Source organism: Pelophylax lessonae (assembly GCF_965119305.1).
Source record: "Pelophylax lessonae genome assembly, contig: HAP1_SCAFFOLD_204, whole genome shotgun sequence".
In the NCBI taxonomy this organism is placed as follows: Eukaryota; Metazoa; Chordata; class Amphibia; order Anura; family Ranidae; genus Pelophylax; species Pelophylax lessonae.
In genome coordinates this window covers 50-23,836 of record NW_028120113.1, presented here as the reverse complement: position 1 = coordinate 23,836, position 23,787 = coordinate 50, and the positions used below count along the sequence as shown (strand labels likewise).

General features: G+C 42.6%; 1 protein-coding gene across 1 annotated transcript in view; it reads right to left on the bottom strand.

Annotated features, from left to right (window-relative positions):
* LOC309543555 (cysteine and histidine-rich domain-containing protein 1-like) overlaps positions 1-22,393 on the bottom strand; it is a gene marked incomplete at both ends in the record, with an annotated part of 59,165 nt that extends 36,772 nt beyond the window's left edge. Inside the window, 5 exons of the mRNA XM_082276027.1 lie at positions 20,633-20,744; positions 21,375-21,445; positions 21,653-21,708; positions 21,855-21,958; positions 22,310-22,393. Of these exons, the coding sequence (XP_082132153.1) occupies positions 20,633-20,744; positions 21,375-21,445; positions 21,653-21,708; positions 21,855-21,958; positions 22,310-22,393 (427 nt within the window). The remainder of the gene's footprint in view (positions 1-20,632; positions 20,745-21,374; positions 21,446-21,652; positions 21,709-21,854; positions 21,959-22,309) is intronic.
* Between the last annotated feature and the right edge of the window lie 1,394 nt (positions 22,394-23,787).

Genomic DNA, 23,787 nt, shown 5'->3' with positions numbered 1-23,787 from the left:
ACTGTATGATGTCTCCACCTGCTGGAGGATTTATATTATTACACCTCCATGCTGTATAATGGCTCCCCCTGCTGGAGAATTTATATTATTTCACCTCCATACTGTATAATGTCTCCACCTGCTGGAGAATTTATATTATTACACGTCCATACTGTATGATGGCGAAACCTGCTGGAGGATTTTTATTATTACACCTCAATACTGTATGATGGCACCACCTGCTGGAGGATTTATATTATTACACCTCCATACTGTATGATGGAGCCACCTGCTGGAGGATTTATATTAATTAACCTCCATACTGTATGATGGGTCCACCTGCTGGAGAATTTATATTATTTCACCTCCATATTGTATGATGTCTCCACCTGCTGGAGAATTTATATTATTACACTTCCATACTGTATGATGGAGCCACCTGCTGGAGAATTTATGTTATTTAACCTCCATACTGTATGATGGCTCCCCCTGCTGGAGGATTTATATTATTACGCCTCCATACTGTATGATGCCGCCACATGCTGGAGGATTTATATTATTACACCTCCATACTGTATGATGGCACCCACTGCTGGAGGATTTATATTATTACACCTCCATACTGTATGATGGCGCCACCTGCTGGAGGATTTATATTTTTACACCTCCATACTGTATGATGTTGCCACCTGCTGGAGGATATATATTATTACACCTCCATACTGTATGATGGCTCCCACTGCTGGAGAATTAATATTATTTCACCTCTATACTGTATGATGGCACCCACTGCTGGAGGATTTATATTATTACACCTCCATACTGTATGATGGCGCCACCTGCTGGAGGATTTATATTTTTACACCTCCATACTGTATGATGTTGCCACCTGCTGGAGGATATATATTATTACACCTCCATACTGTATGATGGCTCCCACTGCTGGAGAATTTATATTATTTCACCTCTATACTGTATGATGGCGCCCCCTGCTGGAGGATTTATATTATTACACCTCTATACTGTATGATTTTGCCACCTGCTGGAGGATTTATATCATTACACCTCCATACTGTATGATGGCTCCACCTGCTGGAGGATTTAAATTATTAGACCTCCGTACTCTATGATGGCTCCCCCTGCTGGAGGATTTATATTATTACACCTCCATACTGTATGACAAGCGCAACCTGCTGGATGATTTATATTATTACAAATCCATACTGTATGATGGCGCCACCTGCTGGAGGATTTATATTATTTAACCTCCATACTGTATAAAGGCTCCCCCTGCTGGAGAATTTATATTATTTCACCTCCATACTGTATGGTGACGCCACCTGCTGTAGGATTTATATTATTACACCTCCATACTGTATGATGCCGCCAGCTGCTGGAGGATTTATATTATTACACCTCCATACTGTATGATGGCGCCACCTGCTGGAGGATTTATATTATTACACCTCCATACTGTATGATGGCTCCCCCTGCTGGAGAATTTATATTATTTCACCTCCATACTGTATGATGGCGCCTCCTGCTGGAGGATTTATATTAATACACTTCCATACTGTATGATGGCGCCACCTGCTGGAGGATTTTGTATTATAACACCTCCATACTGTATGACAGCCCCACTTGCTGGAAGATTTATATTATTTCACCTCCATAATGTATGATGGTGCCACCTGCTGGAGGATTTATATTATTACACCTCCATACTGTATGATGGCTCCCCCTGCTGAGGGATTTATATCATTACACCTCCATACTGTATGATGCCACCACATACTGGATGATTTATATTATTACACCTTCATACTGTATGATGGCACCCCCTGCTGGAGGATTTATATTATTACATCTCCATACTGTATGATGGCTCCCCCTGCTGGAGAATTTATATTATTTCACCTCCATAATGTATGATGTCGCCACCTGCTGGAGGATTTATATTATTACACCTCCATACTGTATGATGGCCCCACCTGCTGGAGGATTTATATTATTTCACCTCACCTCCATAATGTATGATGTCGCCACCTGCTGGAGGATTTATATTATTACACCTCCATACTGTATGATGGCTCCCCCTGGTGGAGAATTTATATTATTACACCTCCATACTGTATGAGGGCAACACCTTCTGGAGAATTTATATTATTACACCTCCATACTGTATGATGGCGCCACCTGCAGGAGGATTTATATTATTACACCTCCATACTGTATGATGGCTCCCCCTGCTGATGGATTAATATTATTACACCTCCATACTGTATTATGGCTCCCCCTGCTGGCGGATTTATATTATTACACCTCCATACCTTATGATGGAGCCACCTGATGGAGGATTTATATTATTACACCTCCATACTGTATGATGGCTCCCCCTGCTGGAGAATTTATATTTTTTCACCTCTATACTGTATGATGTCTCCACCTGCTGGAGGATTTATATTATTTAACCTCCATACTTTCTGATAGTACCCCCTGCTGGAGGATTTATATTTTTACACCTCCATGCTGTATGATTACTCCCCCTGCTGGATGATTTATATTATTACACCTCCATACTGTATGATGGCGTCACCTGCTGGAGGATTTATATTATTTAATCTCCATACTTTATGATGGCGCCATCTTCTGGAGGATTTATATTATTACACCTCCACACTGTATGATGGCTCCCCCTGCTGGATGATTTATATTATTACACCTCCATACTGTATGATGGCACCACCTGCTGGGGGATTTATATTATTACACCTCCATACTGTATGATGGCACCACCTGCTGGGGGATTTATATTATTTAACCTCCATACTGTATGATGGCATCACCTGCTGGAGGATTTATATTATTACACCTCCATACTGTATGATGGGTCCACCTGCTGGAGGATTTATATTATTACACCTCCATACTGTATGATGGCTCCCCCTGCTGGAGAATTTATATTATTACACCTCCATACTGTATGATGGCTCCCCCTGCTGGAGAATTTATATTATTACACCTCCATACTGTATGATGGCGCCACCTGCTGGAGGGTTTTATATCATTACACCTCCATACTGTATGATGGCTCCACCTGCTGGAGGATTTATATTATTACACCTCCATACTGTATGATGGCTCCTCCTGCTGGAGGATTTATATTATTACACCTGCATACTTTATGATTGAGCCACCTGTTGGAGGATTTATATTTTTACACCTCCATACTGTATGATGGCGCCACCTGCTGGAGGATTTATATTATTTCACCTCCATACTGTATGATGGCGCCACCTGCTGGAGGATTTATATTATTACACCTCCACCTGTGTGATGGCGCCCCCTGCTGGACGATTTATATTATTACACCTCCATACTGTATGATCTCGCCACCTGCTGGAGGATTTATATTATTACACCTCCATACTGTATGATGTCTCCACCTGCTGGAGAATTTATATTATTACACCTCCATACTGTATGATGTCTCCACCTGCTGGAGGATTAATATTATTACACCTCCATACTTTATGATGTCTCCACCTGCTGGAGAATTTATATTATTATACCTCCATACTTTATGATGGAGCCACCTGCTGGAGGATTGATATTATTTAACCTCCATACTGTATGATGGCGCCACCTGCTGCAGGATTTATATTATTACACCTCCATACTGTATGATGGCTCCCCCTGCTGGAGAATTTATATTATTACACCTCTATACTGTATGATGTCTCCACCTGCTGGAGAATTTATATTTTTACACCTCCATACTGTATGATGTCTCCACCTGCTGGAGAATTTATATTATTATACCTCCATACTTTATGATGGAGCCACCTGCTGGAGGAATGATATTATTTAACCTCCATACTGTATGATGGCGCCACCTGCTGCAGGATTTGTATTATTACACCTCCATTCTGTATGATGGCTCCCCCTGCTGGAGAATTTATATTATTACACCTCCATACTGTATGATGGCGCCACCTGCTGCAGGATTTATATTATTACACCTCCATACTGTATGATGGCTCCCCCTGCTGGAGAATTTATATTATTACACCTCCATACTGTATGATGGCGCCACCTGCTGGAGGATTTATATTATTACACCTCCATACTGTATGATGGGTCCACCTGCTGGAGGATTTATATTATTACACCTCCATACTGTATGATGGCTCCACCTGCTGGAGAATTTATATTATTACACCTCCATACTGTATGATGGCTCCACCTCCTGGAGGATTAATATTATTACACCTCCATACTGTATGATGGCTCCGCCTGCTGGAGGATTAATATTATTACACCTCCATACTGTATGATGGCGCCACATGTTGGAGGATTTATATTAATACATCTCCATACTGTATGATGGCTCCCCCCGCTGGAGAATTTATATTATTACAGCTCCATACTCTATGATGGCGCCACCTGCTGGAGGGTTTTGTATCATTACACCTCCATACTGTATGGTGGCTCCCCCTGCTAGAGGATTTATATTATTACACCTCCATACTGTATGATGGCGCCACCTGTTGGAGGATTTATATTACTACACCTCCATACTGTATGATGGCTCCCCCTGCTGGAGGATTTATATTATTTCACCTCCATACTGTATGATGGCGCCACCTGCTGGAGAATTTATATTATTACACCTTCACCTGTGTGATGGCACCCCCTGCTGGAGGATTTATATTATTACACCTCCATACTGTATGATTGCACCACCTGCTGGAGGATTTATATTATTACACCTCCATACTGTATGATGTCTTCACCTGCTGGAGAATTTATATTATTACACCTCCATACTGTATGATGGCGCCACCTGCTGGATGATTTATATTATTACACCTCCATACTGTATGATGTCTCCACCTGCTGGAGGATTAATATTATTACACCTCCATACTGTATGATGTCTCCACCTGCTGGAGAATTTATATTTTTACACCTCCATACTGTATGATGTCTCCACCTTCTGGAGAATTTATATTATTACACCTCCATACAGTATGATGGCACCCCCTGCTGGAGGATTTATATTTTTACACCTCCATACTTTATGATGGAGCCACCTGCTGGAGGATTGATATTATTTAACCTCCATACTGTATGATGGCGCCACCTGCTGCAGGATTTATATTATTATACCTCCATACTGTATGATGGCGCCACCTGCTGGAGGATTTATATTATTACACCTCCATACTGTATGATGGCGCCACCTGCTGGAGGATTTATATTATTACACCTCCATACTGTATGATGGCTTCCCCTGCTGCAGGATTAATATTATTACACCTCCATACTGTATGATGGCTCCCCCTGCTGGCGGATTTATATTATTACACCTCCATACTTTATGATGGAGCCACCTTCTGGAGGATTTATATTATTTAACCTCCATACTGTATGATGGCGCCACCTGCTGTAAGATTTATATTATTACACCTCCATACTGTATGATGGTGCCACCTGCTGGAGGATTTATATTATTTAACCTCCATACTGTATGATGGGTCCACCTGCTGGAGGATTTATATCATTACACCTCCATACTGTATGATTGCTCCCTCTGCTGGAGAATTTATATTATTACACCTCCATACTGTATGATGGCACCCCCTGCTGGAGGATTTATATTTTTACACCTCCATACTGTATGATGGGTCCACCTGCTGGAGGATTTATATTATTACACCTCCATACTGTATGATGGCTCCACCTCCTGGAGGATTAATATTATTACACCTCCATACTGTATGATGGCTCCGCCTGCTGGAGGATTAAAATTATTACACCTCCATACTGTATGATGGCGCCACATGTTGGAGGATTTATATTAATACATCTCCATACTGTATGATGGCTCCCCCCGCTGGAGAATTTATATTATTACAGCTCCATACTCTATGATGGCGCCACCTGCTGGAGGGTTTTGTATCATTACACCTCCATACTGTATGGTGGCTCCCCCTGCTAGAGGATTTATATTATTACACCTCCATACTGTATGATGGCGCCACCTGTTGGAGGATTTATATTACTACACCTCCATACTGTATGATGGCTCCCCCTGCTGGAGGATTTATATTATTTCACCTCCATACTGTATGATGGCGCCACCTGCTGGAGAATTTATATTATTACACCTTCACCTGTGTGATGGCACCCCCTGCTGGAGGATTTATATTATTACACCTCCATACTGTATGATTGCACAACCTGCTGGAGGATTTATATTATTACACCTCCATACTGTATGATGTCTTCACCTGCTGGAGAATTTATATTATTACACCTCCATACTGTATGATGGCGCCACCTGCTGGATGATTTATATTATTACACCTCCATACTGTATGATGTCTCCACCTGCTGGAGGATTAATATTATTACACCTCCATACTGTATGATGTCTCCACCTGCTGGAGAATTTTTATTTTTACACCTCCATACTGTATGATGTCTCCACCTTCTGGAGAATTTATATTATTACACCTCCATACAGTATGATGGCACCCCCTGCTGGAGGATTTATATTTTTACACCTCCATACTTTATGATGGAGCCACCTGCTGGAGGATTGATATTATTTAACCTCCATACTGTATGATGGCGCCACCTGCTGCAGGATTTATATTATTATACCTCCATACTGTATGATGGCGCAACCTGCTGGAGGATTTATATTATTACACCTCCATACTGTATGATGGCGCCACCTGCTGGAGGATTTATATTATTACACCTCCATACTGTATGATGGCTTCCCCTGCTGCAGGATTAATATTATTAAACCTCCATACTGTATGATGGCTCCCCCTGCTGGCGGATTTATATTATTACACCTCCATACTTTATGATGGAGCCACCTTCTGGAGGATTTATATTATTTAACCTCCATACTGTATGATGGCGCCACCTGCTGTAAGATTTATATTATTACACCTCCATACTGTATGATGGTGCCACCTGCTGGAGGATTTATATTATTTAACCTCCATACTGTATGATGGGTCCACCTGCTGGAGGATTTATATCATTACACCTCCATACTGTATGATGGCGCCACCTACTGGAGGATTGATATTATTTAACCTCCATACTGTATGATGGCGCCACCTGCTGGAGGATTTATATTATTACACCTCCATACTGTATGATTGCTCCCTCTGCTGGAGAATTTATATTATTACACCTCCATACTGTATGATGTCTCCACCTGCTGGAGAATTTATATTTTTACACCTCCATACTGTATGATGTCTCCACCTGCTGGAGAATTTATATTATTATACCTCCATACTGTATGATGTCTCCACCTGCTGGAGGATTTATATTTTTACACCTCCATACTGCATGATGGGTCCACCTGCTGGAGGATTTATAATATTACACCTCCATACTTTATGATGGAGCCACCTGCTGGAGGATTGATATTTTTTTAACCTCCATACTGTATGATGGCGCCACCTGCTGCAGGATTTATATTATTACACCTCCATACTGTATGATGGCACCCCCTGCTGGCGGATTTATATTATTACACCTCCATACTGTATGATGGCTCCCCCTGCTGGCGGATTTATATTATTACACCTCCATACTGTATGATGGCTCCACCTGCTGGAGGATTTATATTATTACACTTCCATACTGTATGATGGCTCCCCCTGCTGGAGGATTTATATTATTACACCTGCATACTTTATGATGGAGCCAGTTGTTGAAGGATTTATATTTTTACAACTCCATACTGTATGATGGCGCCACCTGCTGGAAAATTTATATTATTACACCTCTATACTGTATGATGGCTCCCCCTGCTGGAGAATTTATATTATTTCACCTCCATACTGTATGATGGCTCCCCCTGCTGGAGAATTTATATTATTTCACCTCCATACTGTATGATGTCTCCACTTGCTGGAGAATTTATATTATTACACCTTCATACTGTATAATGACGCCACCTGCTGGAGGATTTATATTATTACACCTCCATATTGTATAATGGCTCCCCCTGCTGGAGAATTTATATTATTTAACCTCCATACTGTATGATGGCGCCACCTGCTGGAGGATTTATATTATTACACCTCCATACTGTATGATGGCTCGCCCTGCTGGAGAATTTATATTATTTCACCTCCATACTGTATGATGGCACCACCTGCTGGAGGATTTATATTATTACACCTCCATAATGTATGATGTCTCCACCTGCTGGAGAATTTATATTATTTCACCTCCATACTGTATGATGTCTCCACCTGCTGGAGGATTTATATTATTACACCTCCATACTGTATGATGGCTCCCCCTGCTGGAGGATTTATATTATTACACCTCCATACTGTATGATGGCACCACCTGCTGGAGGATTTATATTATTACACCTCCATAATCTATGATGTCTCCACCTGCTGGAGAATTTATATTATTTCACTACCATACTGTATGATGTCTCCACCTGCTGGAGGATTTATATTATTACACCTCCATACTGTATGATGGCACCACCTGCTGGAGGATTTATATTATTACACCTCCATAATGTATGATGTCTCCACCTGCTGGAGAATTTATATTATTTCACCTCCATACTGTATGATGTCTCCACCTGCTGGAGAATTTATATTATTTCACCTCCATACTGTATGATGTCTCCACCTGCTGGAGGATTGATGTTATTTAACCTCCATACTGTATGATGGCGCCACCTGCTTCAGGATTTATATTATTACACCTCCATACTGTATGATGGCTCCCATTGCTGGAGAATTTATTTTATTACACCTCCATACTGTATGATGTCTCCACCTGCTGGAGGATTTGTATTATTACACCTTCATACTGTATGATGGCACCCCCTGCTGGAGGATTTATATTTTTACACCTCCATACTGTATGATGGTCCACCCGCTGGAGGATTTATATTATTACACCTCCATACTTTATGATGGCGCCACCTGCTGGAGAAATTATATTATTACACCTCCATACTTTATGATGGAGCCACCTGCTGGAGGATTGATATAATTTAACCTCCATAATGTATGATGGCGCCACCTGCTGGAGGATTTATATTAGTACACCTCCATACTGTATGATGGCTCCCTCTGCTGGAGAATTTATATTATTACTCCTCTATACTGTATGATGGCGCCACCTGCTGGAAGATTTATATAATTACACCTCCATACTGTATGATGGCTCCCCCTGCTGGAGGATTTATATTATTACACCTCCATACTTTATGATGGAGCCACCTGCTGGAGGATTTATATTATTTAACCTCCATACTGTATGATGGCGCCACCTGCTGGAGGATTTATATTATTACACCTCTATACTGTATGATGGCGCCACCTGCTGGAGGATTTATATTATTACACCTCCATACTGTATAATGGCACCCCCTGCTGGAGAATTTATATTATTACACCTCCATGCTGTATAATGGCTCCCCCTGCTGGAGGATTTATATTATTTCACCTCCGTACTGTATGATGTCTCCACCTGCTGGAGGATTTATATTATTACACCTCCATGCTGTATAATGGCTCCCCCTGCTGGAGAATTTATATTATTTCACCTCCATACTGTATAATGTCTCCACCTGCTGGAGAATTTATATTATTACACGTCCATACTGTATGATGGCGAAACCTGCTGGAGGATTTTTATTATTACACCTCAATACTGTATGATGGCACCACCTGCTGGAGGATTTATATTATTACACCTCCATACTGTATGATGGAGCCACCTGCTGGAGGATTTATATTAATTAACCTCCATACTGTATGATGGGTCCACCTGCTGGAGAATTTATATTATTTCACCTCCATATTGTATGATGTCTCCACCTGCTGGAGAATTTATATTATTACACTTCCATACTGTATGATGGAGCCACCTGCTGGAGAATTTATGTTATTTAACCTCCATACTGTATGATGGCTCCCCCTGCTGGAGGATTTATATTATTACGCCTCCATACTGTATGATGCCGCCACATGCTGGAGGATTTATATTATTACACCTCCATACTGTATGATGGCACCCACTGCTGGAGGATTTATATTATTACACCTCCATACTGTATGATGGCGCCACCTGCTGGAGGATTTATATTTTTACACCTCCATACTGTATGATGTTGCCACCTGCTGGAGGATATATATTATTACACCTCCATACTGTATGATGGCTCCCACTGCTGGAGAATTAATATTATTTCACCTCTATACTGTATGATGGCACCCACTGCTGGAGGATTTATATTATTACACCTCCATACTGTATGATGGCGCCACCTGCTGGAGGATTTATATTTTTACACCTCCATACTGTATGATGTTGCCACCTGCTGGAGGATATATATTATTACACCTCCATACTGTATGATGGCTCCCACTGCTGGAGAATTTATATTATTTCACCTCTATACTGTATGATGGCGCCCCCTGCTGGAGGATTTATATTATTACACCTCTATACTGTATGATTTTGCCACCTGCTGGAGGATTTATATCATTACACCTCCATACTGTATGATGGCTCCACCTGCTGGAGGATTTAAATTATTAGACCTCCGTACTCTATGATGGCTCCCCCTGCTGGAGGATTTATATTATTACACCTCCATACTGTATGACAAGCGCAACCTGCTGGATGATTTATATTATTACAAATCCATACTGTATGATGGCGCCACCTGCTGGAGGATTTATATTATTTAACCTCCATACTGTATAAAGGCTCCCCCTGCTGGAGAATTTATATTATTTCACCTCCATACTGTATGGTGACGCCACCTGCTGTAGGATTTATATTATTACACCTCCATACTGTATGATGCCGCCAGCTGCTGGAGGATTTATATTATTACACCTCCATACTGTATGATGGCGCCACCTGCTGGAGGATTTATATTATTACACCTCCATACTGTATGATGGCTCCCCCTGCTGGAGAATTTATATTATTTCACCTCCATACTGTATGATGGCGCCTCCTGCTGGAGGATTTATATTAATACACTTCCATACTGTATGATGGCGCCACCTGCTGGAGGATTTTGTATTATAACACCTCCATACTGTATGACAGCCCCACTTGCTGGAAGATTTATATTATTTCACCTCCATAATGTATGATGGTGCCACCTGCTGGAGGATTTATATTATTACACCTCCATACTGTATGATGGCTCCCCCTGCTGAGGGATTTATATCATTACACCTCCATACTGTATGATGCCACCACATACTGGATGATTTATATTATTACACCTTCATACTGTATGATGGCACCCCCTGCTGGAGGATTTATATTATTACATCTCCATACTGTATGATGGCTCCCCCTGCTGGAGAATTTATATTATTTCACCTCCATAATGTATGATGTCGCCACCTGCTGGAGGATTTATATTATTACACCTCCATACTGTATGATGGCCCCACCTGCTGGAGGATTTATATTATTTCACCTCACCTCCATAATGTATGATGTCGCCACCTGCTGGAGGATTTATATTATTACACCTCCATACTGTATGATGGCTCCCCCTGGTGGAGAATTTATATTATTACACCTCCATACTGTATGAGGGCACCACCTTCTGGAGAATTTATATTATTACACCTCCATACTGTATGATGGCGCCACCTGCAGGAGGATTTATATTATTACACCTCCATACTGTATGATGGCTCCCCCTGCTGATGGATTAATATTATTACACCTCCATACTGTATTATGGCTCCCCCTGCTGGCGGATTTATATTATTACACCTCCATACCTTATGATGGAGCCACCTGATGGAGGATTTATATTATTACACCTCCATACTGTATGATGGCTCCCCCTGCTGGAGAATTTATATTTTTTCACCTCTATACTGTATGATGTCTCCACCTGCTGGAGGATTTATATTATTTAACCTCCATACTTTCTGATAGTACCCCCTGCTGGAGGATTTATATTTTTACACCTCCATGCTGTATGATTACTCCCCCTGCTGGATGATTTATATTATTACACCTCCATACTGTATGATGGCGTCACCTGCTGGAGGATTTATATTATTTAATCTCCATACTTTATGATGGCGCCATCTTCTGGAGGATTTATATTATTACACCTCCACACTGTATGATGGCTCCCCCTGCTGGATGATTTATATTATTACACCTCCATACTGTATGATGGCACCACCTGCTGGGGGATTTATATTATTACACCTCCATACTGTATGATGGCACCACCTGCTGGGGGATTTATATTATTTAACCTCCATACTGTATGATGGCATCACCTGCTGGAGGATTTATATTATTACACCTCCATACTGTATGATGGGTCCACCTGCTGGAGGATTTATATTATTACACCTCCATACTGTATGATGGCTCCCCCTGCTGGAGAATTTATATTATTACACCTCCATACTGTATGATGGCTCCCCCTGCTGGAGAATTTATATTATTACACCTCCATACTGTATGATGGCGCCACCTGCTGGAGGGTTTTATATCATTACACCTCCATACTGTATGATGGCTCCACCTGCTGGAGGATTTATATTATTACACCTCCATACTGTATGATGGCTCCCCCTGCTGGAGGATTTATATTATTACACCTGCATACTTTATGATTGAGCCACCTGTTGGAGGATTTATATTTTTACACCTCCATACTGTATGATGGCGCCACCTGCTGGAGGATTTATATTATTTCACCTCCATACTGTATGATGGCGCCACCTGCTGGAGGATTTATATTATTACACCTCCACCTGTGTGATGGCGCCCCCTGCTGGACGATTTATATTATTACACCTCCATACTGTATGATCTCGCCACCTGCTGGAGGATTTATATTATTACACCTCCATACTGTATGATGTCTCCACCTGCTGGAGAATTTATATTATTACACCTCCATACTGTATGATGTCTCCACCTGCTGGAGGATTAATATTATTACACCTCCATACTTTATGATGTCTCCACCTGCTGGAGAATTTATATTATTATACCTCCATACTTTATGATGGAGCCACCTGCTGGAGGATTGATATTATTTAACCTCCATACTGTATGATGGCGCCACCTGCTGCAGGATTTATATTATTACAACTCTATACTGTATGATGGCTCCCCCTGCTGGAGAATTTATATTATTACACCTCTATACTGTATGATGTCTCCACCTGCTGGAGAATTTATATTTTTACACCTCCATACTGTATGATGTCTCCACCTGCTGGAGAATTTATATTATTATACCTCCATACTTTATGATGGAGCCACCTGCTGGAGGAATGATATTATTTAACCTCCATACTGTATGATGGCGCCACCTGCTGCAGGATTTGTATTATTACACCTCCATTCTGTATGATGGCTCCCCCTGCTGGAGAATTTATATTATTACACCTCCATACTGTATGATGGCGCCACCTGCTGCAGGATTTATATTATTACACCTCCATACTGTATGATGGCTCCCCCTGCTGGAGAATTTATATTATTACACCTCCATACTGTATGATGGCGCCACCTGCTGGAGGATTTATATTATTACACCTCCATACTGTATGATGGGTCCACCTGCTGGAGGATTTATATTATTACACCTCCATACTGTATGATGGCTCCACCTGCTGGAGAATTTATATTATTACACCTCCATACTGTATGATGGCTCCACCTCCTGGAGGATTAATATTATTACACCTCCATACTGTATGATGGCTCCGCCTGCTGGAGGATTAATATTATTACACCTCCATACTGTATGATGGCGCCACATGTTGGAGGATTTATATTAATACATCTCCATACTGTATGATGGCTCCCCCCGCTGGAGAATTTATATTATTACAGCTCCATACTCTATGATGGCGTCACCTGCTGGAGGGTTTTGTATCATTACACCTCCATACTGTATGGTGGCTCCCCCTGCTAGAGGATTTATATTATTACACCTCCATACTGTATGATGGCGCCACCTGTTGGAGGATTTATATTACTACACCTCCATACTGTATGATGGCTCCCCCTGCTGGAGGATTTATATTATTTCACCTCCATACTGTATGATGGCGCCACCTGCTGGAGAATTTATATTATTACACCTTCACCTGTGTGATGGCACCCCCTGCTGGAGGATTTATATTATTACACCTCCATACTGTATGATTGCACCACCTGCTGGAGGATTTATATTATTACACCTCCATACTGTATGATGTCTTCACCTGCTGGAGAATTTATATTATTACACCTCCATACTGTATGATGGCGCCACCTGCTGGATGATTTATATTATTACACCTCCATACTGTATGATGTCTCCACCTGCTGGAGGATTAATATTATTACACCTCCATACTGTATGATGTCTCCACCTGCTGGAGAATTTTTATTTTTACACCTCCATACTGTATGATGTCTCCACCTTCTGGAGAATTTATATTATTACACCTCCATACATTATGATGGCACCCCCTGCTGGAGGATTTATATTTTTACACCTCCATACTTTATGATGGAGCCACCTGCTGGAGGATTGATATTATTTAACCTCCATACTGTATGATGGCGCCACCTGCTGCAGGATTTATATTATTATACCTCCATACTGTATGATGGCGCCACCTGCTGGAGGATTTATATTATTACACCTCCATACTGTATGATGGCGCCACCTGCTGGAGGATTTATATTATTACACCTCCATACTGTATGATGGCTTCCCCTGCTGCAGGATTAATATTATTACACCTCCATACTGTATGATGGCTCCCCCTGCTGGCGGATTTATATTATTACACCTCCATACTTTATGATGGAGCCACCTTCTGGAGGATTTATATTATTTAACCTCCATACTGTATGATGGCGCCACCTGCTGTAAGATTTATATTATTACACCTCCATACTGTATGATGGTGCCACCTGCTGGAGGATTTATATTATTTAACCTCCATACTGTATGATGGGTCCACCTGCTGGAGGATTTATATCATTACACCTCCATACTGTATGATGGCGCCACCTACTGGAGGATTGATATTATTTAACCTCCATACTGTATGATGGCGCCACCTGCTGGAGGATTTATTTTATTACACCTCCATACTGTATGATTGCTCCCTCTGCTGGAGAATTTATATTATTACACCTCCATACTGTATGATGTCTCCACCTGCTGGAGAATTTATATTTTTACACCTCCATACTGTATGATGTCTCCACCTGCTGGAGAATTTATATTATTATACCTCCATACTGTATGATGTCTCCACCTGCTGGAGGATTTATATTTTTACACCTCCATACTGCATGATGGGTCCACCTGCTGGAGGATTTATAATATTACACCTCCATACTTTATGATGGAGCCACCTGCTGGAGGATTGATATTTTTTTAACCTCCATACTGTATGATGGCGCCACCTGCTGCAGGATTTATATTATTACACCTCCATACTGTATGATGGCACCCCCTGCTGGCGGATTTATATTATTACACCTCCATACTGTATGATGGCTCCCCCTGCTGGCGGATTTATATTATTACACCTCCATACTGTATGATGGCTCCACCTGCTGGAGGATTTATATTATTACACTTCCATACTGTATGATGGCTCCCCCTGCTGGAGGATTTATATTATTACACCTGCATACTTTATGATGGAGCCAGTTGTTGAAGGATTTATATTTTTACAACTCCATACTGTATGATGGCGCCACCTGCTGGAAAATTTATATTATTACACCTCTATACTGTATGATGGCTCCCCCTGCTGGAGAATTTATATTATTTCACCTCCATACTGTATGATGGCTCCCCCTGCTGGAGAATTTATATTATTTCACCTCCATACTGTATGATGTCTCCACTTGCTGGAGAATTTATATTATTACACCTTCATACTGTATAATGACGCCACCTGCTGGAGGATTTATATTATTACACCTCCATATTGTATAATGGCTCCCCCTGCTGGAGAATTTATATTATTTCACCTCCATACTGTACGATGTCTCCACCTGCTGTAGAATTTATATTATTACACCTCCATACTGTATGATGGAGCCACCTGCTGGAGGATTTATATTATTTAATCTCCATACTGTATGATGGCGCCATCTGCTGGCGGATTTATATTTTTATTCCTCCATACTGTATGATGGCTCGCCCTGCTGGAGAATTTATATTATTTAACCTCCATACTGTATGATGGCGCCACCTGCTGGAGGATTTATATTATTACACCTCCATACTGTATGATGGCTCGCCCTGCTGGAGAATTTATATTATTTCACCTCCATACTGTATGATGGCACCACCTGCTGGAGGATTTATATTATTACACCTCCATAATGTATGATGTCTCCACCTGCTGGAGAATTTATATTATTTCACCTCCATACTGTATGATGTCTCCACCTGCTGGAGGATTTATATTATTACACCTCCATACTGTATGATGGCTCGCCCTGCTGGAGGATTTATATTATTACACCTCCATACTGTATGATGGCACCACCTTCTGGAGGATTTATATTATTACACCTCCATAATCTATGATGTCTCCACCTGCTGGAGAATTTATATGATTTCACTACCATACTGTATGATGTCTCCACCTGCTGGAGGATTTATATTATTACTCCTCCATACTGTATGATGGCACCACCTGCTGGAGGATTTATATTATTACACCTCCATAATGTATGATGTCTCCACCTGCTGGAGAATTTATATTATTTCACCTCCATACTGTATGATGTCTCCACCTGCTGGAGAATTTATATTATTTCACCTCCATACTGTATGATGTCTCCACCTGCTGGAGGATTGATGTTATTTAACCTCCATACTGTATGATGGCGCCACCTGCTTCAGGATTTATATTATTACACCTCCATACTGTATGATGGCTCCCATTGCTGGAGAATTTATTTTATTACACCTCCATACTGTATGATGTCTCCACCTGCTGGAGGATTTGTATTATTACACCTTCATACTGTATGATGGCACCCCCTGCTGGAGGATTTATATTTTTACACCTCCATACTGTATGATGTCTCCACCTGCTGGAGGATTTATATTATTACACCTCCATACTGTATGATGGCACCCCCTGCTGGAGGATTGATGTTATTTAACCTCCATACTGTATGATGGCGCCACCTGCTTCAGGATTTATATTATTACACCTCCATACTGTATGATGGCTCCCATTGCTGGAGAATTTATTTTATTACACCTCCATACTGTATGATGTCTCCACCTGCTGGAGGATTTGTATTATTACACCTTCATACTGTATGATGGCACCCCCTGCTGGAGGATTTATATTTTTACACCTCCATACTGTATGATGGTCCACCCGCTGGAGGATTTATATTATTACACCTCCATACTTTATGATGGCGCCACCTGCTGGAGGATTTATATTATTACACCTCCATACTTTATGATGGAGCCACCTGCTGGAGGATTGATATAATTTAAACTCCATAATGTATGATGGCGCCACCTGCTGGAGGATTTATATTAGTACACCTCCATACTGTATGATGGCTCCCTCTGCTGGAGAATTTATATTATTACTCCTCTATACTGTATGATGGCGCCACCTGCTGGAGGATTTATATTATTACACCTCCATACTGTATGATCGCGCCACCTGCTGGAGGATTTATATTATTACACCTCCATACTGTATGATGGCTCCCCCTGCTGGAGAATTTATATTATTTCACCTCCATACTGTATGATGTCTCCACTTGCTGGAGAATTTATATTATTACACCTTCATACTGTATAATGACGCCACCTGCTGGAGGATTTATATTATTACACCTCCATACTGTATGATGGCTCCACCTGCTGGAGGATTTATATTATTACACTTCCATACTGTATGATGGCTCCCCCTGCTGGAGGATTTATATTATTACACCTGCATACTTTATGATGGAGCCAGTTGTTGGAGGATTTATATTTTTACAACTCCATACTGTATGATGGCGCCACCTGCTGGAGAATTTATATTATTACACCTCTATACTGTATGATGGCTCCCCCTGCTGGAGAATTTATATTATTTCACCTCCATACTGTATGATGGCTCCCCCTGCTGGAGAATTTATAATTTTTCACCTCCATACTGTATGATGTCTCCACTTGCTGGAGAATTTATATTATTACACCTTCATACTGTATAATGACGCCACCTGCTGGAGGATTTATATTATTACACCTCCATATTGTATAATGGCTCCCCCTGCTGGAGAATTTATATTATTTCACCTCCATACTGTACGATGTCTCCACCTGCTGTAGAATTTATATTATTACACCTCCATACTGTATGATGGAGCCACCTGCTGGAGGATTTATATTATTTAATCTCCATACTGTATGATGGCGCCATCTGCTGGCGGATTTATATTTTTATTCCTCCATACTGTATGATGGCTCGCCCTGCTGGAGAATTTATATTATTTAACCTCCATACTGTATGATGGCGCCACCTGCTGGAGGATTTATATTATTACACCTCCATACTGTATGATGGCTCGCCCTGCTGGAGAATTTATATTATTTCACCTCCATACTGTATGATGGCACCACCTGCTGGAGGATTTATATTATTACACCTCCATAATGTATGATGTCTCCACCTGCTGGAGAATTTATATTATTTCACCTCCATACTGTATGATGGCGCCACCTGCTGGAGGATTTATATTATTACATCTCCATACTGTATGACGGTGCCACCTGCTGGAGGATTTATATTATTTAACCTCCATACTGTATGATGGCGCCACCTGCTGGAGGATTTATATTATTTAACCTCCATACTGTATGATGGCGCCACCTGCTGGAGGATTTATATTATTTCACCTCCATACTGTATGGTGGCGCCACCTGCTGGAGGATTTATATTATTACACCTCCATAGTGTATGAAGGCTCCCCCTGCTGGAGAATTTATATTATTTCACCTCCATACTGTATGATGATGCCACCTGCTGGAGGATTTTGTATTATAACACCTCCATACTGTATGATGGTCCCACCATCTGGAGGACGTATATTATTACACCTCCATAATGTATGATGGCGCCACCTGCTGGAGGATTTATATTATTACACCTCCATACTGTATGATGGCTCCCCCTGCTGGAGGATTTATATTATTACACCTCCATACTGTATGATGCCGCCACATGCTGGAGGATTTATATTATTACAGCTCCATACTGTATGATGGCACCCCCTGCTGGAGGATTTATATTATTACATCTCCATACTGTATGATGGCTCCCCCTGCTGGAGGATTTATATTATTACACCTCCATACTGTATGATGGCGCCACCTTCCGGAGGATTTATATTTTTACACCTCCATACTGTATGATATAAATCCTCCAGCAGGCGGCGCCATCATACAGTATGGAGGTTAAATAATATAAATCCTCCAGCAGGTGGCGACATTATTACACCTCCATACTGTATGATGGCGCCCCCTGCTGGAGGATTTATATTATTTAACCTCCATACTGTATGATGGCGCCGCCTGCTGGAGAATTTATATTATTTCACCTCCATACTGTATGATGGAGCCACCTGCTGGAGGATTTATATTTTTACACCTCGTTACTGTATGATTGCGCCACCTGCTGGAGGATTTATATCATTACACCTCCATACTGTATGATGGCTCCACCTGCTGGAGGATTTAAATCATTAGACCTCTATACTGTATGATGGCGCCCCCTGCTGGAGGATTTATATTATTTTACCTCCATACTGTATGATGGCTCCCCCTGCTGGAGGATTTATATTATTACACCTCCATACTGTATAATTTCGCCACCTGCTGGAGGATTTATATTATTTTACCTCCATACTGTATGATGGCTCCCCCTGCTGGAGGATTTATATTATTACACCTCCATACTGTATGATGGCTCCCCCTGCTGGAGGATTTATATTATTACACCTCCATACTGTATGACAGCGCAACCTGCTGGATGGTTTATATTATTACACCTCCATACTTGTATGATGGCGCCACCTGCTGGAGGATTTATATTATTACACCACCTGTGTGACGGCGCCACCTGCTGGAGGATTTATATTATTACACCTCCATATTGTATGATGGCTCCCACTGCTGGAGGATTTATATTATTACACCTCCATACTGTATGATGGCTCCCCCTGCTGGAGGATTTATATTATTACACCTCCATACTGTATGATGGCGCCCCCTGCTGGAGGATTTATAGTATTACACCTCCATATTGTATGATGATGCCCCCTGCTGGAGTATTTATATTATTACACCTCCATACTGTATGATGGCGCCCCCTGCTGGAGTATTTATATTATTACACCTCCATACTGTATGATGGCGCCATCTGCTGGAGGATTTAATTTATTACACCTCCATACTGTATGACGTGGTGGTGGTGGTGGTGGTAGTATTTGTTGTAGTAGTAGTAGCACTAGTAGAAGTAGTAGTAGTAATAGGAGTATGACTAGTGTTGTGATGATTGCTGCCCGCCCTCACCTGTTTCCCCAGAATTTGCACCCACAGATTTCTCCCGTTAGTACATCCCTTCTGATTCAGGAATTCATTGAAGTTGCATGTTTTGATGCAGCAGCAGGACAAATACTTCATCCTACAGGGAGGATACATTGTGTATACTGAGAGCTGTGACATCACCAGAAGGAATGCAGTATATATGGGAGGGGGAGAGGCATTGTGCGTGTCATGTATGTGTGATGGTGTGCAGTGCAGTCATGTCGTGCGTAGGGAAGGTCGGCGATGTCGTGCGTAGGGAAGTCAGGGAAATGGTGAATGACGGGATGTCGGGGAAATGGCAGGGTGACTGGGAAATGGTGGGGTGTGGGGGAATGGGGAATGATGGGATGTCGGGGGGAAAGGGGAATGACAGGAAGTCGGGGGAATGGGGGTTGTCGGGGGGAATGGGGAATGACAGGAAGTCGGGGGAATGGGGAATGACAGGAAGTTGGGGAATGGGGATGTCGGGGGGAATAGGGAATGATGGGGTGTCGGGAGAATGGGGATGTCGGGGAGAATGGGGAATGATGGGGGTGTCGGGGGAATGACGGGGTGTCGGGGGAATGGTGAATGGCGGGGTGTCGGGGGAATGGGTAATGGCAGGAAGTCGGGGGAATGGGGAATGATGGGAAGTTGGGAAATTGCTGAATGACGGGGTGTCAGGGGAATGGTGGGGTGTCGAGGCAATGGTGAATGACGGGATGTCGGGGTACAGAAATCTCCTCACCCTTCATGGAAGACGGGGACCCCGGGGTGATGAAGACACGCCCCCTCCTCACTCTCCGCCCCTTGGTGAATCTGTAGAGCAGATTGGAGATAATCAGTTCTATAATCAAGGATATTCCCACCCCCCTCACCTCTGTACACACATTACTGCCCCCCCTCACCTCCGTACACACATTACTGCCCCCCCCCCACCTCTGTACACACATTACTGCCCCCCTTTCCTCTGTACACACAATACCGCCCCCATTCACCCTCGTACACACATTACCGCCCCCTCACCTCTTTACAGCCGGAGCGTTTACACCGTGTCCCCAGAGCTGCCACCCCCGCCTCCTCTGTAGCAGACATAAAGGATGATGAATTAATTTATTGTAGAACTGCAAAACTGTGATTATAACAGCAAAAAATTCCACATTTCCAGAGAAGATGGGGGGCGTGCTTCATAAACTGTGCCGGGGCTTATACCGCCCCCCCTCCTCACCTTTTATCTGAGCGTCCGACTTCACCGACAACGTCAGCTTCTCCAACTCTTCTTCTAATGAGCGGGAAACTTTCACCAGAAGTGGGCGCATCTCCTCCTGTGTGCTGCAACAACAGAGAGACCTGACTGTAATACCCCCACCGTGCACACAGACACCGCTGGGGGGGGGGAGGGGGGACTCCATATCATTGGCAAATGAAGGAGCAACTCCATATCATTGCCCATGGAGTGGGGGGACTTCATATCATTGCCCATGGAGAGGGGGGTAACTCCATATCATTGCCCATGGAGAGGGGGGCAACTCCATATCATTGCCACAGAGAGGGTGGGCTGCACAGGAACTCCTTAATAAGGACTGTCCCCACCCACCCACCATCTATCATTATACTTGAAGAAGGAGCCCGCCATCACCCAACACTCCCCCCCCCCCCCACACAGACATGAACTATCATTGCCTCGGCCTCTCCTTCATCATCTTCTCTGCAGACTTGGGGCCCCGTACAATGATCTCAGGGGCCCCGCCGTCACACCCCGCTTTGCTTCCAGAGATGTCGGGTTTAGTTTATGGAGGTTTCTCATTGCTGTGTGACCCCTTAGTGCAACCCTGAGGAAGGAGAGACCCACAATGGTGACACCGGGAAACAATGGATACACAGTATACGGTATATACACTGGATACATACACAGTATACGGTATATACAATGGATACAGTTCATTGAGGGAACCATGAATGCCAACATGTACTGTGACATACTGAAGCAGAGCATGATCCCCTCCCTTCAGAGACTGGGCCGCAGGGCAGTATTCCAACATAACGACCCCAAACACCTCCAAGATGACCACTGCCTTGCTAAAGAAGCTGAGGGTAAAGGTGATGGACTGGCCAAGCATGTCTCCAGACCTAAACCCTATTGAGCATCTGTGGGACATCCTCAAACGGAAGGTGGAGGAGCGCAAGGTCTCTAACATCCACCAGCTCTGTGATGTCATCATGGAGGAGGGGAAGAGGACTCCAGTGACAACCTGTGAAGCTCTGGTGACCTCCATGCCCAAGAGGGTTAAGGCAGTGCTGGAAAATAATGGTGGTCACACAAAATATTGACACTTTGGGCCCAATTTGGAGATTGTCACTTAGGGGTGTACTGACTTTTGTTGCCAGTGGTTTAGACATTAATGGCTGTGTGTTGAGTTATTTTGAGGGGACAGCAAATTTACACTGTTATACAAGCTGTAGGATCGGTTCAAACTAGGGCGACACGACTTCAGGCGAGTCATGCACCGCGACTTCGGCGCGGCTTGCAACGACTTCACATAATGGAAGTCAATGCAAGTCGCTCCGAGGTCGCCCCAAAGTAGTGCAGGAACCTTTTTCTAAGTCGGAGCGACTTGTGTCACTCCTATTAGAACGGTTCCAATTGCACAGCGCGGTCCGCTACTTGTGAGGCGACCAAGTCGGAACAGTGCGAACCGGCACTTATACAAGCTGTACACTCACTACTTTACATTGTAGCAAAGTCTCATTTCTTCAGTGTTGTCACATGAAAAGATAGAATGGGAGGGGTGCACTCTTCATAGTTAAGGTCCTCCAATCCCCTAATTAGTTTAGTTGCCCTTCTCTGGACTCTCTCCAGCTCCAACACATCCCTCCTGAGGACTGGTGACCAGAACTGGACAGAATACTCCAGATGCGGTCGGACCAGAGTTTTATAAAGTGGAAGGATTATAGTCTTATCTCTGGAATACATCCCTTTCTTTATGCATGCTAATAATCTGCTGGCTTTGGCAGCTGCCGCTTGACATTGCATGCTATTGCCTAATCTATCATCAACCAAGACTCCCAGATCTTTCTCCATTTTTGATTCCCCCAAGGGTTCCCCCCCTAACGTGTATTGTGTTTTTATGTTTTTAGTCCCAAAGTGCAAAAACCTTACA